General features: G+C 49.8%; 2 protein-coding genes across 3 annotated transcripts in view; one reads left to right on the top strand and one right to left on the bottom strand.

The window, feature by feature from the left end:
- Window positions 1–214: 214 nt before the first annotated feature.
- Window positions 215–15,028, bottom strand: GNG3 (G protein subunit gamma 3). Its single transcript, XM_081173433.1, has 3 exons — window positions 14,598–15,028; window positions 9,449–9,554; window positions 215–1,039 (listed from the first exon to the last, which is right to left on the bottom strand). The coding sequence occupies exons 2-3, from the start codon at window positions 9,545–9,547 to the stop codon at window positions 911–913; spliced, it is 228 nt and encodes a 75-aa protein (XP_081029559.1). The 5' UTR covers window positions 9,548–9,554; window positions 14,598–15,028; the 3' UTR covers window positions 215–910.
- A 2,278-nt stretch (window positions 15,029–17,306) lies between these two features.
- The window catches only part of BSCL2 (BSCL2 lipid droplet biogenesis associated, seipin), a 32,087-nt gene continuing 31,616 nt past the window's right edge, over window positions 17,307–17,777 (top strand). For both annotated transcript variants that reach the window (XM_081173358.1, XM_081173357.1), the window contains exon 1: window positions 17,307–17,533. The gene's annotated coding sequence lies outside the window, so the exon portion shown is untranslated. The remainder of the gene's footprint in view (window positions 17,534–17,777) is intronic.

Raw genomic sequence — 17,777 nt, 5'->3', positions numbered from 1 at the left:
CTCCCGTGCCTTCTACCCCATCAGCCCCGATGGACACCAGCCACCACTGGGTTCGACCCAGTACAGGGCCACTTCCTGTGTTAGCATTGGCTGCTCAGGCTGGGGGGCCGACGGGAGCTAAGAGTTCAACAACAGCTGCAGGGCCCACAGGTCTCCCCCGACCCCTTAGCAGATCCCTCCCCACCTCTCCAGCTCAAAACCACTCCGGCCCAGCTTGAGTGGCTCCAGTTAATTTTATTTCTTTCTGTGCTCTCTGATACAGTGTGAGTTGGGCAGGTGTGTGTGGCACAAACCGCCTCGGCCCGTTTTGGAAGAAATCAAAACCCTTCGTTCTTTTCCCCCCTGGGTAGAATTTTTTTGCGGGGAGGGTGAAACTTTTCAGTCCCTGTGGCCATTAGGACTTGGTTGAAATAGGTGGTGGGTAGCTGGAGGGGGCAGTTTGTAGCAAAACCATCCATAGATTGGGCATACAGTAGGGGGTGGTTAATACCTCTAGGTCTCGTTTTGGGGAGAATGGGTGCCTTCTTCCTCCCACCCTGTGTTGACTGTGGAGGGTCCACTTAGAAGGAAACAGGAGGGGGCGCTGTATCCATATCACTTTCAGAGTTTGAATTGTGCTCGGTTGAAGTGTATGGAGTAGTTAGCCTTGCAATGGAAGATGTGGAGGGGGGAATTTGAAAGTGGAAACCTCCACAACTGCCGTGCCAACCCCTTCCCCAAAACAGCCAAGACTTGGGCTTGGAGGTACATGGCAGCCTTCTCCTGCGCAAACCTAATTCAACACTGAGTAGTGATAAGGGTGTCCCAGGACTGGAAGATGCGAAGGATGGGGCGGGGGGAGAGAAGGAAATCTGAGCAGCCCAGATGCCCCCCTGGGCCCAAGGGGGTGAGGTGGGGAGACAGACATAGCTCAGAGGAGGGCACAGAAGAACTTCTTCTCTCGGAACGGGTTTTCGGAGGTGGGCACAGGGGTGATGAGGGGGTCCTCGCAGGCGTGGGCATCGCAGTAAGTCATCAGGTCTGCAGCAGCCTTGGAGACCTGCCAAGGGAAGGGGGAGAGTTGAAAACTCCAGCCTTCTGATGATGTCAGTTTGTAAAAGGATGCATGGCACAGAGAAAGCGGATAGAGAGAAGTTTTCCTCCCTCGTAACACTAAAGGGACGTGGGTGGTGCTGTGGGTTAAACCACAGAGCCTAGGGCTTGCCGGTCAGAAGGTCGGCGGTTTGAATCCCCGTGACGGTGAGCTCCCATTGCTTGGTCCCTGCTCCTGCCAACCTAGCAGTTCGAAAGCACGTCAAAGTGCAAGTAGATAAATAGGTACCGCTCCGGAGGGAAGGTAAATAGTGTTAATGTGCGCTGCTCTGGCTCGCCAGAAGCGGCTTAGTCATGCTGGCCACATGACCCAGAAGCTGTCTGCGGACAAACACCGGCTCCCTCAGCCTATAGAGCGAGATGAGCGCCGCAACCCCAGAGTTGGCCACGACTGGACCTAATGGTCAGGGGTCCCTTTACCTAACAGTAGAAGTTTGGGACATCTAATGAAGATGAATGTTGGAAGACCCAGGACAGTTAAAAGAAGTTACTTCTTCAACAACTATGGAACCCACTCCCATAGGCGGCAGTGTGGGCCACCAACTTAGATGGCTTTAAAAGAGGATTGGACAAATGAATGGAGAGAAGGCTACAAAGGTGCCCTCCATATATTGCTAGACTACAACTCCCATCAGCCCCAGCGAGCACGGTCAGTTGCCAGGGATGATGTTTGGAGTTGGGAGTTCAGCAACATTTGGAGAGCCACAGGTTCCCCCGCCCTGATCTAGCCCAGCAGTGGCTTTCATAGGATCTCATGCAGAGATGGCTCTTTCGTCCTTTTAACTGGAGATGCCCTGCTGCGAAATCTGGTACATTCTGCATGCCAGGCATGTGTTTTACTGCTGATGTTTTCAAAAATTTATTTGCTTGTTTGGTTAGCGATTGTGTTTATCTACCACTTTCCCACTGAGGAGACTTTTCTGACTGTACAGTTCAGTAAAAGCTCGTTCTCGCCACATGAGGGTGCATCAGGGCAAGCCATGTGTTGCTTGCAGTTGTGACCAGAAAGCAGCTTTGCTGCATTCCTAGCAATTCAGAACTCGGGGGGGGGGGGGGAGATCTGCCCAAGCTGCTGTTTACCCTCCTCAAATGGGCAGTGACTTCATGTTCTTCAAAAATTACAAGGGTGTTAAGTTGTGGGTGAACATATCAGATGACACAGCGATTCTTCAAACAGCTCTTGTTTATTCACAGGCCAGGACAGAACTGAACTGAAGGGCTCAGTCTGCCTGCTTATATAGAGCTCCAGTACCATGTTACTGTAACAACTTTCTAAAACTATCCAATCACTGAACGTCACTTTCGATCCTTCGTTTGCCTAACTATCTACAGTATCCCCCTGCTGGCCCAGGGTGAGAACTTCGGTACATAACAAAGGGGTAATTTTATTCAATGTTCCTTGAGCACACACACAGAGAGACTTGTATGGATGCTCCGAAGCGAAGTGGTTGAGCAGCTGCTCTGCCTGCAGAAGGTGCCTGCCATACATGACAGGATGTTGGACTAGATGGGCTTGGGGCTGATGCAGAAGGTCTCTGAAGACCAGTTGCTGGAAATCGCAAATGGGGAAAATCACTGTTGAACTTAAGTCCTGCTTGTGGGCTTTGGGGCATCTGGTCGGCCACTGTGAGAACAGGATGCGGGACCAGATAAGCGTTTGGCCTGATCCAGCAAGCTTGCTCTACTGTGGCCCTTGCCACCCTTAGACTGTAAATTCCTTGGGGCAGGGACCTGTTCCCCCCTCCTCTCCAAGGTGCCACATGTACTGATAGGCAAAGGTAAAGGGACCCTGACCATTAGGTCCAGTCATGACTGACTCTGTGGTTGTGGCGCTCATCTCGCTTTATTGGCCGAGGGAGCCAACGTACAGCTTCCGGGTCATGTGGCCAGCAGGACTAAGCCACTTGTGGCGAACCAGAGCAGCACACGTGTCAGGGAACTGCCATCGGAGGAAAGGGAGGTGGAAGGGCTCACAGAGGCTGGGAAGGAGTCAGCAGCGAAAGCAGGGACCAGCAGGGGGAGAGAGGGGTCTCTGGAGGAAGGTCTCATGAATGCGGAGAGAGACACAGCAGCAAATGCAGGAACTAGCAGGGAAGAGGGAGGGATCAGGGACACGTCCAGCGAGAACAGCGGGGAGGTGTCAGAAGCTCCCATAGGGAGACCCATGCTTCGCCGGAAGCTGCCACGTCGTGAGTCCAGGAGACGCGTTTCCGTTAAGGAGCTTCTATGCTGGAAGCGCTTCCGCAGACAACCACTGTCGGAATCTACGAGTGACTAGGGCAGACATGTTTGAGGAGCTCTGTCACACACAGAGGTTTGTGGAGTTGCACAAACTCTGAGGGACCACGATTTTACGCACAAGCAGCTAATCATCCCATCACAGCATTGGGAGAGCCAGTGTGGTGTAGTGGTTAAGAGCGGTAGTCACGTAATCTGGGAAACCGGGTTCGTGTCTCCGCTCCTCCACATGCAGCTGCTGGGTGACCTTGGGCCAGTCACACTTCTGTGAAGTCTCTCAGCCCCACTCACCTCACAGAGTGTTTGTTGTGGGGGAGGAAGAGAAAGGAGAATGTTAGCCGCTTTGAGACTCCTGAAGGGGAGTGAAAGGCGGGATATCAAATCCAAACTCTTCTTCTTCTTCTTCTTCTTCCGACAGTCTTTGTAAGCTGCCTGTGCAGGAGAAGGCATCATGAGCGACCCAGCCGGAGCCGGAGAGGCAGGAGTTGGAGCGGGTCCAAGCTTGGAAGATAGGTACCGAGCGTTGGAAATCCAATTGGCGCTGCAGACGGCTAGGCTTGAGGAGAGAAGGGCTCAGGATGCAGACAAGAAGGGGAGAGCCACCCAGTTCAACAGAAAGGTACCAGGATTGGTGCAGAAATTTGGGGGGGACCCCAAGGACTATCATGCCTTTAGAACAGAGATGCAATATGCTCTCAATGTGCAGTTTGATGAATTCCCTGACGAGGAATCGCGAGTTGCTTTCGTGATTGGGCATCTTGAGAGGGGGGCGAGAGACTGGGTTAGGCCCCTGATGGCAACGCACAATGACGTACTAAAGGACACCATGAAGTTCTTTCGTGCAATGGATCTCATGTTTTCCAGCGATATTGAGGAAGGAGTGGTGCGCAGACAGCTGATGGCTTGCAAGCAGGGAAGCCGATCTGTCCGTGAGTACTGGACTGAGTTCACTATGCTGGTTCACAGATTGGGGTGGGACTTATCGGCGGCACCCATTCAAATGCTATTTGAAGAAGGCCTGGCTTCGGCCGTGAAAGACGAGCTGTCCCGGGGTCCTAGGGCGGATTCCATGGATCAGCTGACTAAATCTGCGCTGACCATAGGAGCGCGCCAGGAGGCGAGAGCTTGGGAGAGGCGGGAAGGGAAAGGGGAACGCTGGAAGGAGTTCCGCATTCCTGAGATTCCAGAGACAACTTTCCCGCCGGCAGAGCCGATGGAAATCGGAACAGCGCGCGCGCACGCAGTTTCAAAGCCCAGTGAGGGGGCTAAGAAGGAGGGAAAAGGCGCCCGGAAATGCTATCTCTGCCAACAGCCAGGCCACTTTGCCAGAGTCTGCCCCCAGAGGAAGGAATGGCAAGGGATGGTGGGAGCTGTTGAGGGAAGAGAGCAGGGAGAACCGGAGCAGGTAAAAGCCAACGCCTGGTTGCCACAGTCGGGGCACAGCAGCCAGGCCAAAGAGCAGTGAAAGTGCCCACGCCAGAAGCTCCTCAACCTGCTCTAGTGATTGAAGTGTCGCTAGAGCTGCAAAATGGACACCCCCTAAAGATAAAGGCGCTGTTGGACTCAGGCAGCTCCTGCAATTTTATGAGCAAAGAGTTTGCTGCTGAACACCAGATACAGACGATCCCTTTAAGCAACCCCCTGCAGGTGACCACGATCGATGGCAGGGAGTTGTTGGGAGGAGGAGTCAGCTTGCAGACCGTCCCAATGATAATGAGGGTGGCCAGGCACACAGAACTGATAGCGTTTAATGTGGCCACCTTGGGAGGCGCTCCCATTATTTTGGGAATGAGCTGGCTAGCGCTACATGATCCGCTGGTGGGCTGGCATCAGAGAGTGGTTTCCTTTGGTTCAGCACATTGCTTAGAACACTGCAAAGGGGAAAAGGGTTCAGCAGGGGCCCAAGCCACCCTAGCAGGGACAGAAGTAATGGAGAAGGTGAAGGTACCACCACAATATGCAGATCTCAGCGACGTGTTCAGCGAGAAGGAAGCCGACCAACTACCCCCGCATAGGCCCTTTGACTGTCAGATCAATTTACTCCCTGGAGCACAGCTTCCTGTAGGCAAGTTGTATGCCATGTCAGACAGAGAAATGCAGGAGCTGCGAGAGTTCATTGACAAGAACCTGAAGAGAGGCTTCATCAGAGAGTCCAAAGCAGCGGGGGGTAGCCCAGTGTTTTTTGTGGATAAAAAGAACACGGACAAGCCGAGACTTGTGTGTGACTTCAGGGGGTTAAATGCAGTGACAGAACCAGTGGCTTTCCCTATGCCCAGGATTGATGACATTTTGACCAGGGTGCGGAAGGGAAAGATTTTTACAAAGCTGGATCTAAGGGGGGCGTACAACCTGATACGTATAAGGAAAGGGGATGAATGGAAAACCACCATGTTCACCCCTTTGGGGGCATTTGAATATTTAGTTATGCCATTTGGATTACAAGCAGGCTCAGCGTGCTTTCAATCGCTGATGAACCACGTACTAGGGCCTTTGCTGTACAAGAATTGCGTGGCCTTCCTGGATGACGTGTTGGTGTATTCTGAGAATGAGGAGCAGCATGTGAGAGACGTCAGAGAAGTGTTGCGCAGGCTGCTAGACAACCGGCTGTGGGTGAAACTGGAGAAGTGTCAGTTTCATACCAAGGAGGTAGAGTTCCTGGGGTACCGCCTGTCAGACAAGGGATTGGCTATGGATCCCGGCAAGGTCCAGGCAGTGCTGGAATGGAAAACTCCCAAAACCAAGAAGGATGTGCAGAGGTTCCTAGGGTTTGGGAACTTTTATCGTAAATTCATCCGAAACTTTGCCCACCTGACGGCGCCCATAACGGACTGTCTCAGCAGTAAGAAGAAATTTGTTTGGACTGAGGAGGCGGAGCGAGCTTTTGAGGAGCTAAAAAGGGCCTTCGCCTCTGAAGAACAACTTCTGCATGTGGATTTACAAAAAAAGATGAGAGTCGAAACAGACGCATCAGACAGAGCCATTGGGGCGGTGCTCCTCCTGCAGCCAGGGGGGGAGGAGTCAGAGTGGAGACCGTGTGCCTTTTTTTCGCGAAAACTGAACAAATCCGAGAGGAACTACACGGTCTACGATCGAGAACTTCTTGCTATCCATGAGGCTTTCCGGAGATGGAGGCACCTGCTAATTGGTGCACAACATAAGGTGCAAGTGTGCACGGACCATAAGAACCTAGAGTATTGGAGAACTGCGCGAGTGCTCAACCAACGGCAGTTGAGATGGGCCCAGGAGTTTTCCAAATTTAACTTTGAGATTTGTTACGTGCCAGGCCCAGAGAACGTTAGGGCGGACGCTCTCTCACGCAAACCTGAATATTTGGAGGGGGAGGGAGCACCCGAAGAGACCCATGTCATTCCAGAGGACCGCTGGGTGTGTGGGGCGGCATTGGTGGGGCAAAGGGAACTGGTAGAGGGAACGGTGCATGATGAATACGCCCAGGACAAACTCAGGGGTCTCAGGAGGGAGGGAGACAAACCCGGGGGTTTTGAGGAGAGAAACGGGGCGTTGTATTACAAGGGAGCGTTATATATACCTGAAGGTGAATTGAGGGAGAAGGTACTCAAGCAACTGCACGATAGCCCCACAGCAGGGCATTTTGGGCAACACAAAACCATGTGGCTGGTTACCAGGGAATTTTGGTGGCCCAAGGTCAGGGAAGATGTGCGGGAGTATGTGAGAGGGTGTGACCAATGCCAACGAGCCAAGGGGGAGAGGCGGGCACCGGCAGGGTTATTAGAACCACTACCCACACCTGAAAGACCATGGGAAGCAGTGGCAATAGATTTCATGACTGATCTGCCAAGGTCCAGAGGGAAAACAGCCATCATGGTTGTGGTAGACCTGTTAACCAAAATGGCCCACTTCATAGCCTGCTCACATGCGGTCACGGCAGAAGAAACCGCTAAATTGTTTGTAGAAAATGTGTTTAGGTTGCATGGCGCCCCCTTGAGGGTGGTTTCAGACCGAGGGAAACAATTTACTTCCAGGTTCTGGAGGAAGCTCATGAGCTTACTGCATGTAGAGGTTAATTTCTCAACTGCCCGGCATTCTGAAACCAACGGGCAGGCGGAAAGAGCTAATGGCGTCCTCCAGCAATATTTGAGGTGTTATGTGAATGACAGAGAGAATGATTGGGTGGAGAAGCTGGCGTTGGCAGAATTTGCCTACAACAATGCAGAGAACGTGTCCACGGGGATGAGCCCCTTTTTGGCTAATTACGGGTGCCATCCCCGAGCCTTCCCAGGGGGGGAAGGGGAGAACTGGAGCGTTCCAGCTGCAGAACAGTTCGTAGAGGAAATGGAGGCGATCCATCGCCAGCTCCAACTTAACTTAAACAGGGCTAAGGAGGAATATAAGAGGCAGGCAGACAAAAACAGAAGAGAAGGTGAAACCATTAGGGTGGGGGACCAGGTGTGGCTGTCAACCCAAGGGTTACCATTCAAAGGGGGTTGTAAGAAGTTAAGACCCAAAAGACTGGGCCCATTTGAAGTCATGCAGCAGGTCAACCCAGTGGCTTTCAGACTCCAGTTACCGAACCACATGAAGCTGCACCCAGTTTTCCACAGGTCGCTGCTGTCACCGTATAAAGGGGACAGAGAAGGGAGGGTCAATAGGGGACCAGCAATGGAGGAGAAGGAACACAGCTACCATGTAGCGGAGATTCTCGATTCCAGGTGGAAAGGAGATCAAGTAGAGTATTTGGTAATGTGGGAAGGGGAACCGGAGTCGGAAAACACCTGGGTCATGGCAGAGGATGTAGATGACGAGGTTTTAATAGAAACTTTTCATCAGAGGTTCCCACGTAAACCTCAGCCAGTGGCGAGGTTCCGGAGGGAATACTTTGCCACCACCGACGAAGAAGAAGAGTTGGAGGGGTTCCCTGATTCCGAGGAGGAGGAGGATTCAGTGAGCCGGAACGAAGACCGATGGAGGGAAATGTTCGAGACGTCGGAAGATGAAGAGGATTCTTTTCGGGGTTTTATCTCCTCACCGCCCAGAGGAGAGAGAATGGGCGGGGGGGAAGGGGGCCCTGGAGGGGAGGTGGATGTCAGGGAACTGCCATCGGAGGAAAGGGAGGTGGAAGGGCTCACAGAGGCTGGGAAGGAGTCAGCAGCGAAAGCAGGGACCAGCAGGGGGAGAGAGGGGTCTCTGGAGGAAGGTCTCATGAATGCGGAGAGAGACACAGCAGCAAATGCAGGAACTAGCAGGGAAGAGGGAGGGATCAGGGACACGTCCAGCGAGAACAGCGGGGAGGTGTCAGAAGCTCCCATAGGGAGACCCATGCTTCGCCGGAAGCTGCCACGTCGTGAGTCCAGGAGACGCGTTTCCGTTAAGGAGCTTCTATGCTGGAAGCGCTTCCGCAGACAACCACTGTCGGAATCTACGAGTGACTAGGGCAGACATGTTTGAGGAGCTCTGTCACACACAGAGGTTTGTGGAGTTGCACAAACTCTGAGGGACCACGATTTTACGCACAGGCAGCTAATCATCCCATCACAGCACGGAAACGCCGTTTACCTTCCCGCTGGAGTGGCAGTTATTGAAGTACTTGCACTTTGATGTGCTTTCGAACTGCTAGGTTGGCAGGAGCAGAGACCGAGCAACGGGAGCTCACCCCGTCATGGGGATTCGAACCGCTGACCTTCTGATCGGCAAGTCCTAGGCTCTGTGGTTTAACCCACAGCGCCACCCACAGCACTCACAGCATCACATGTACTGATAGTGCTACATAAATAAACACCAGGTCATCTCTTTTTTGCGAATTTTTTTCTTCTGATTTTCCAAATTTGGAATGCCAGGTCATTTCCCCCATCTAGCCCAATACTAGCAGCAGCTCTCCAGGGTTTCAGACTGGGAATGTTCACAGCCCTGCCTGGAGACGTCAAGGATCTTCTGCATGCAAAGCATATGCTCTACTACTTGGGGTGAGGAACCTGTGGCCCTTGAGTGGCTGGCACTACAAATCCCATCAGTGCCAGCCAGGGTGGCTAGGGATGATGGGAGCTGGAGTCCAACAGCATCTGCAGCGCGTGCGTCACACCTGACCCCAATGGGGGGAGCAGTAATCTACTGCCCTTTTGGCTCCCTTTTTCCTATTTCCTACCTTTATCCTGCACATGCTGGCCTCAATCTTCAGTTGCTCCACCATCTTCCGGGCCTGCCCAATACTCATAGTGCTGTTTACTGGAGTTTCGCCCTTCATGAGGATTCTGCGACAGAAATCATGGAGCAAAAGATACTATAAAAAGACTGGGTGGCACTGTGGACCCTATTTTAGGTGAGTTTTTGTATATATAAAAAAGAGGATTGGTCAAATGTATGAAGGAGATGAGGACTCTCAAGGGCTATTTAGTAGCTAAATGGAACCTGCATGTTCAGAGGCACTCTACCTCTGCATACGAGTTTATGGGACCAAATAACAGCAGGAGGCCATTGCCTGTATGGGTTGTGTATGTACCATACATTAGAAACACATGGCATCCCCCAAAGAATCATGGGAACTGTAGTTTACCTCTCACAGGGCTATAACTCCTAGCATCCTGAACAAACTACAGTACAGTGGTACCTCGGGTTAAGTACTTAATTCGTTCCGGAGGTCCATTCTTAACCTGAAACTGTTCTTAACCTGAAGCACCACTTTAGCTAATGGGGCCTCCCGCTGCCGCCGCACGATTTCTGTTCTCATCCTGAAGCAAAGTTCTTAACCTGAGGTACTATTTCTGGGTTAGCGGAGTCTGTAACCTGAAGCGTATGTAACCCGAGGTACCACTGTACCTAGGATTCTTTTGGGGAGGAGGGGAGGGGGGAAATATTAAAAACGTATGGTGTGTACGCTGCCCTGCCCCTGCTTGGTAGCTTCCTGGCGTCACTTGGAGAAACAGGATCCTGACCTAGATGAATGTTTGGTCCAATCTAGCCCAAAGTGCTCTCCCCCCCCCTACTTTTTATGCATTTTGATTGGTCACAACTTAATCTGGAATGAGCTGGGACTGTAAAGCGGCCCACAATTTTTTGTCATTTTTTTTAATAAAGGATTCTTTTAGCCCACCCTTCAGTGAACATTGTCAGGCCAGCCTGCAACACGGATGATAAACTGCAAGTACAAAATACAGAGTTGCGTGGAAATTAACACCTGAACAGAGCAACAGCATAAGAATGGAACACAACATGTTGAAAACATCACACCATGAATTTAGGGGGCATTTTGAGACATTCTCTGTTTGTGGGCAAGATTAGTTCACAGAACAGCAAATCCAGGTTGTGCACTTATAGATGATTTGGGAGATCTTGGGCAATAAACCCACTTCCACAAAAGAACAGCCTTTTGCGATAAAGAATGGGAAAACGCACTGGAATAAGTAGGATGACACTTGCTTTGAGGCAACATCGTCTAACCTCCCCACCAATGAGTGAATGCTTGTTAAATAGTGTATATCATTTCATCTCCCTGCAAAGCAATTTAGGAAGAAACCTCAATAAACAGGCCGTCTGGAAGGGCCCCTACGTTACCTGCTAAAATCCTATGCAAATAAACATTTATTTGCCTGGCAGTAGAATCACATGAAAGACCACATCTACACCGTTAATTTAAAGCACTATAATACCCCTTTAAACATCCATGGCTTTCCCAAAAGAATCATGGGAACTGTAGCTTGTTGAAGGTGCTGATGGTTGTTAGGAGAATCAATTATCCTCATGGAGCTACAATTCTCAGAGTAGTGTTACAATCAATCTAGGGCTGCCATTTGTCCAGATTTTCTCATACTATTTTTTTAATTGATTTTCCAAATTTCAACCCAATCTTCACTGATTATTACAAATCAATACCAAATTTATGAAATTTTAATTAAATGATTTCCCACTCGCCATTGTTGATACAACCTTAGCTTCTAATATTACTGTGTTAACTCTCCAGTTACAATCCATTACCCAAAATTATCCCTTAATTGTCAACTGTACAGTGGTACCTCGGGTTACAGACGCTTCATGTTACATATGCTTCAGGTAACAGACTCTGCTAACACAGAAATAGTGCTTCAGGTTAAGAACTTTGCTTCAGGATGAGAACAGAAATTGTGCTTTGGCAGCGCGGTGGCAGCAGGAGGCCTAATTAGCTAAAGTGGTGCTTCAGGTTAAGAACAGTTTCATGTTAAGAACGGACCTCCAGAATGAATTAAGTACTTAACCCGAGGTACCACTGTACTTTTAGCTGTTTTCATTCATGTTGAAACAGTACCCAGAGCATTTACATACTTTTGTAAAACTTCAGGTGAGCATATAATACTGTACCATTCTGTCCATGACAGTTCTGTATATGACGACCTTCATTGGCCTTATCCTCTGCCATTTACTGTATATCAAACGGATTTTCCCGGACATTACCATAATTTAAAAGGCAGAATTGACGTCCGGGAGGGATTTCTGAAAGGTGGCGCTTTGTCCTGGATCTTAGGCAAGGCTTTTACCTTTTGAAATGTGGCAACCCTAACCAGCGAACTCTGAGAAGGTTCTAGGAAGGGAAGAAGGGTGTCTCCTAACAAAATTCAGCACCCCTGAGATGAGGTGCCACAGCTAAGGAGGCCCACGCCTAAATTGCCACCCACCTAATTTCCAATTAATCTTTTTATAATCCAGAGGAATTATATACTCTACCGTACACCACCTGGTTTTCCTCCTGTGAGTGCTTGTTAAATACAGGGTTGGCAGGGGAGAGTTTGAAATGCAAATACTTTGAACAATGGAATTTATTGACGTTGCTCAATCTAGCACAGTATGTCTACACTGACTGGCAGTGGCTTTCCAGGGTTTCTGGTAAGGGGCAGTCCCAGCCCGAGCTAGAGATGCTGATCAGCGAACCTGGGATTTTATGCACATGCAAAGCAGTTGTTGTGCCACTGGGAGCATGATTGGGAAATCGACTAGATCCAGTGGTGATGTTGCCATGAAAGTGGCGCATCAGGTTAACCTTGATAAAGGCTGGAGCAGTGTTGCAAATTCCTGGCACTTGACCAGTCCCTGTCAAGGCTTCTTTTAAACAAGAAGCTGTTAGCTTGAACCTGGACCTGTTTTCAAGGTCAAAGCTTCAAGGGGAACTAGCTGCCCTCCAGACATTTTTTTGGACTCCAATGCCCATCAGCCCCAGCCAACATGGCCAATGGACAGGGATGATGGGAGTTGTAGTCCAGCAACATTTTATTTCTTCCTTTATAAACCACACTTTCATATAAAATATCACCAGGCAGCATACAGACAAAAAACACACAGTATTGCAATGACAATATCAAAGGTTGGGATGTTTCCCATCAACTTTTGACACTGTTGACCAAATGGCAGCTCCCAGGATTCTTTGGGGGGAGCTGTGTCTGCAGTGGGATAAAAGCGCTATAAATATATAGTGCGGATGGAGTCTGAGTCAAAGCAGAGGTCTGTAAAAGTGTTGTCAACCCTGGCTGGCAACAACTTCTTAGGTCCAGACAGGGACTGTTCCCATCCCAGCTAAAGACAATGGGGACTGATGGAGTTCTAGCAATAACCTAGGCCTGGCCTTTTTTTTTTTCTTTTCTTAAAAAGGTTTTGCAGTCTGCCAAATGAAGTGACTGCAGAGGGCATTGCAAGGGGGTTGTTGAGATAGGAAACACAAGGACCCCTGCTAGTGGTAAGGTGGATTGTAAAGCCAACAGGATGTTCTCCAGACTTTGTAGTCAGACTATAGGTCCCATCAGCCCCAGCCAGCATGGCCAGTGGACAAGGATGATGGGAGCTGTAGTCCAGTACCTTCTGGAGGGCATCACATCAGCTCATGCTGAGAGGAAATCCATTAAACCAGATATGGGAAACCTGTTGCCCTCAAGAAGTTCCTGGACTTCAACTCACATCAACTCTGAGCATTGGCCATGCTAGCTGGGGCTTATGGGAGTTGTAGTCCAAAAACAGCCAGAGTCCCAAGTCTGGGAAACACTAACCTAAGCCATCCACTCCAGGATAGCATTCCATTCAGTCACACGTGTCCTCAATTTAAGATATTTCCTTTGGGGCATCAGCCTATATGCCAAGTATACAGTAGGTGTCAAGGAGTATTGGGGACAGGTCATAGCTCAGTTGCAAGCCCCTGTTTTGCATGCAGAAGGAACCAGGTTCAGTATCCAGCATCTCCACCCATGCCTGAAATCCTGGAGTGCCGCTGCCAGTCAGTGTAGACAATACTGAAGTAGATGGACCAGTGATCTGACATGATATATGGCAGCTTCCTATGTTCCTTAATGTATTAAAATGAAGGTTCATAGCTCAAGTTGGGCCATAGCTTCAGTGCCCTGCCTGAAACCCTGGAGAGCTACTGCCAGTCAGAGTAGACAGTACTGAGCCAGATGGAACAATGGTTTGACTTGGTATAAGGCGGTTTCCTATATTCCTGCAGTGAATAAAAGCTATATGAGGGTTAAATTTCTTCACATGAGTTTTTTTCCTTTCAAGACAAAGAAGCTCCCCCCATTATCTCACTTCCTCCCTTTACAGCCCACCTTCCATGAGAACAAATACTCACCCCATGAGCTCTACCCAATCCTTTATTATTATTTTAAAAATTGCTGCCCCACCCTCACCTCTTTCCTTCCTTTTTCTTTTCTTATTAGATGCAAAAAAATAAAAGCGAGGGGTGGGGAGTGCAGAAAAGCTATATCAGGCAGGGAGATGTTATGAAGCATGAACAAATGGCAGTTCCAAAGGCTGGCATCAGAATTCAAGAAACCCCCACTATGATTTCACATTTGTGTTGGTTCCCTTACGCTTGGCATAGCTGTGGGGAAGGAATCTCTGGCCAGAAGCCCTTTCCTCTATTTCTATCTGCTTCTCCTCCACTCCCCACCCCCAACCCAAGCAATTCAAGGAACGTAGACCATGGAAACACAAAGCTATGACAGCTACTCACACCCTCCTTCTTTTGTCAACCCTCTTGCCACATTTTATTTCTATAGAAAAGCATTTCTAGACTAGCAGTTCCCACAAGGCAGTGTGCCACACGAAACATACAATAAGAAAATCTATCACACTGTCAGAATAGCGCAAAATGGTCATTCAAATCCCTGGCTGATCAGAAAAAAAATACATTAAACATTTGCATAGGCCCATCAACATTAGGTCTCTGCCCTGGAGAGATTCCATATGCCAGACATCCAAATCTTCCCTCCCTGTATGCGAGGAGCTGCCGCCTTCCACCCCCCACCTCAGAGTTGATGGAGATTTCCCCCAATACAGACCTTTATTTTGGATCCCTGTTGGGAATGAAGAGATGGGTGTGTAAATGTGGGTGCCTGTTGTTGATTTTTCTCAGCCTTGGGTGTGTTCAGATGATCTGGCGTAGAGAGGAAGACTCTAGTCCTCTCTCCCCACCTGGACTTGAGGGTGGGGGGGTAGAGGAAAGGGTGTGGGTGTTTTCCACAAGGCACCTTTCTGCTTCCTTCCCCCCACCAAAGCGGTGACTCCACCCTGGTGTCTCCCCAGTACTCTCCTCACCTCTTCCAGGATGGACCTTAATTAAATAGAACTGGTACCTAGAGGATGCTCCAACAAGCCACTTAAGGCTGGGGCTGAACCATCTCTGTGGCAGGGGTGGTGCTGGTTGTGGAGGTAACCCCCCCCCCCACATGGGTTTCTCTAAAAAGACGGCTGCTTTTCTGGAGTGGAAGGCTACAGCTGCTATGGAGGAAATTTAATTAAAGAAGAGAGGCATGAGGTTGTGTGGGGAAAGCACAGCTAAGGAGTGGGGGCTGCTGGCCCACACACCCCTCATGTGCGTAGTGGTACAGGCGCATGGGAGCTGCAGTACGGTGTCAGCATCTCCCTTTCATTTGGAAATCTGACATCAATGCACACTGCCTACTTTTCTCCCCTCCTTCCAGGCTCTTCACCACCCCCCTTTCTAAATAGGCACAGCAGGTACACAAGCAGCTTCCACTCCCTGCAGTACTTTGAACTATGTGTGATGTGGGAGGCAGAAAGCTGAAGGAAAAAGAACGTTTTATTGTCTCCGTTTTCCACTCGGTGCCACATGACAAGCCTTCTTTGCCACTCCAAGGCCTCGCCTGCTCCTTCACATCGAGTGAAACTGCCGATTTCAATCTTCAGCGATTCGGAGGCCTAAATCCCTGCAATTTCCCCCAGTAGAAAGGGGACCTAGGCACATAACGGAAACCTACGAAGCTACACTGCAATGAGCCAGATCACTGATCCCTCTAGCATGCAGCGGTATACACTCTCCAGTGTTTCGGACAGGGGTCTCTCTCAGATGTTCTTGGAGACGCAGAGGATTGAACCTGGAACCTTCTGCATGCAAAGCAGGTGCTCTGCCACTGAGCTATAGCCCCAAGAGGGACCCTTTTCTTGGCTGTTTATTAACCTATCTTCCCTTCTGCTTCCCCTTCTTAGTAAGGGAGGAAACAACAAAAGAGGCCTGCAAGATCAGGCCAAAGGCCCGTCTAGTCCAGCATTCTGTTCTTACAGGGGCCAACCCAATGCCTCTAGGAAGTCCCAAAGCAGGAATATATGCAAAGTTTCACAAATTAAGGTTCGCTGGAAGTACAGCTCATCCCCCTTTAAAATTAGGGATATCTGTGTTAATTGTATTTTTATTGTTATACTCTTGTTATAATTTTTATTATACCAAATGTCTGGAATGGATTACAGTGGTACCTCGGGTTACATACGCTTCAGGTTACATACGCTTCAGGTTACATACTCCGCTAACCCAGAAATAGTGCTTCAGGATGAGAACAGAAATCGTGCTCCAGCGGCGCAACGGTAGCAGGAGGCCCCATTAGCTAAAGTGGTGCTTCAGGTTAAGAACAGTTTCAGGTTAAGAACGGACCTCCGGAACGAATTAAGTTCTTAACCTGAGGTACCACTGTATTGATGTCTCTGCCCAATGAGGAGCAGCGGAGGCAGCAGCCCCATCAATCAAGTAAATCAATTAAAAATACTTAACTAACTGAGGTTCTGCGCCCACCCCCCAACATAAAGCCTGCCCCTCTAACATAAGTCGTGGCTACACCCATGCTTTGCCCCCTTTTTGTCTTTGCTTTGATGTTTCATATCTCATTCCTCTGTTGACAGAAAAATTTTCTAAATACTGCACTGTATTAAAAAATAAACTGTCAGTTTTTGATATACCACGTACAATTCGGGTTGTGCTTCATTTTCCCCCCAGGAATTCCATGTACCATACTTCCTGGTTCCAATAAGATAAAGTTGCTCTCTGAAGATCATTTCAATGTTTAGTTATGAGGAAGTGTGTTACCATTAAAAGATGCCCAGCTAAATTTTTCTCGGTGTGTGGAATGTTGGCATTTTGAATGATAAAACGATGCACCCACACCAGTTGTGGGGGCCCGTCCACCGGCTGCTTTCCAATTTCCTGTATTTCATCAAAAAGTAGATTCCAGGGTATACAAACCTGCAGGCAGGTCCATCACACGTGCGAATACGTGCCTAACTCAGCACAGCCTCTCCAGCACCTTGGTGATATTTCAACATTCATCCTAGACAACTGTACTGGGGCATTTAGGACAGGCATAGGCAAACTCAGCCCTCCAGATGTTTTGGGACTACAACTCCCATCATCCCTGAACACTGGTCCTGTTAGCTAGGGATGATGGGAGTTGTAGTCCCAAAAACATCTGGAGGGCCAAGTTTGCCTATGCCTGATTTAGGAGCTCAAAGCAGCTCACACTATTCTGCCCTCTCCCCATTCTATCCTCACAGCAATCCTGTGAGGAGGACTGGCCAAAGGCCACCCAGTTAACTGAGTGGAGATTTGAACCCCAAGCTTCCTCCCCCCCCCCGCCCCCCAGCACCATTGTCCTTGGCAGAGAATGGGAAGAGGCCTGGTTCCCCTCCTCCTCCTGCACTGCTGCTGCAGTCGCCATGGAAACGGGAGGCAGGCGGGCAGCATCAGCATCCTTCTCCCCACGTGACTGGAAGATGCTCGCAGCAGGAGCGTTTAAAAAAAGAGAGAGAGGCCCGCCTCCTCCTCTTCTCTCTCCCTCCCCGCCCGGAGGATCGGCAAGGGCGGGGCCAAACCCGGAAGAGGCAGGACCAGAGCCAGTTTTTGGAGAGGCAGAAGAAATAAGAAGAGGAGGGGGAACGAGGGGGAGGAGGAGCTGCAGCTTCAAGCCGGCGCTGGAAACAACTAACTAAGGTGGTTTAATTCTCATCCCCCTTCTCCAGGTGTAGCTGGGACCAGAAGTCCAGGTGTATAATTATCTGTCCCCGCATATGTGACTGGGACCCAGGCGTTCGGGTACCTACTTTTCTTTCCCCCCCCCCTCCATCTGTGGCTAGAACCCAGGCGTCCGGGTCTCTAATTATCCGGCCTTTACCCTTTAGTTTTGGTTGGGACACAGGGGTCCAGGTGTCTAATTATCTCCCCACCCACCTAGCTG

Source organism: Podarcis bocagei (genome assembly GCF_964188305.1).
Source record: "Podarcis bocagei genome assembly, chromosome: 16".
Classification (NCBI taxonomy): Eukaryota; Metazoa; Chordata; class Lepidosauria; order Squamata; family Lacertidae; genus Podarcis; species Podarcis bocagei.
Note: the sequence above shows the minus strand (reverse complement) of the source record. Positions and strands in the feature narration are given on the sequence as shown.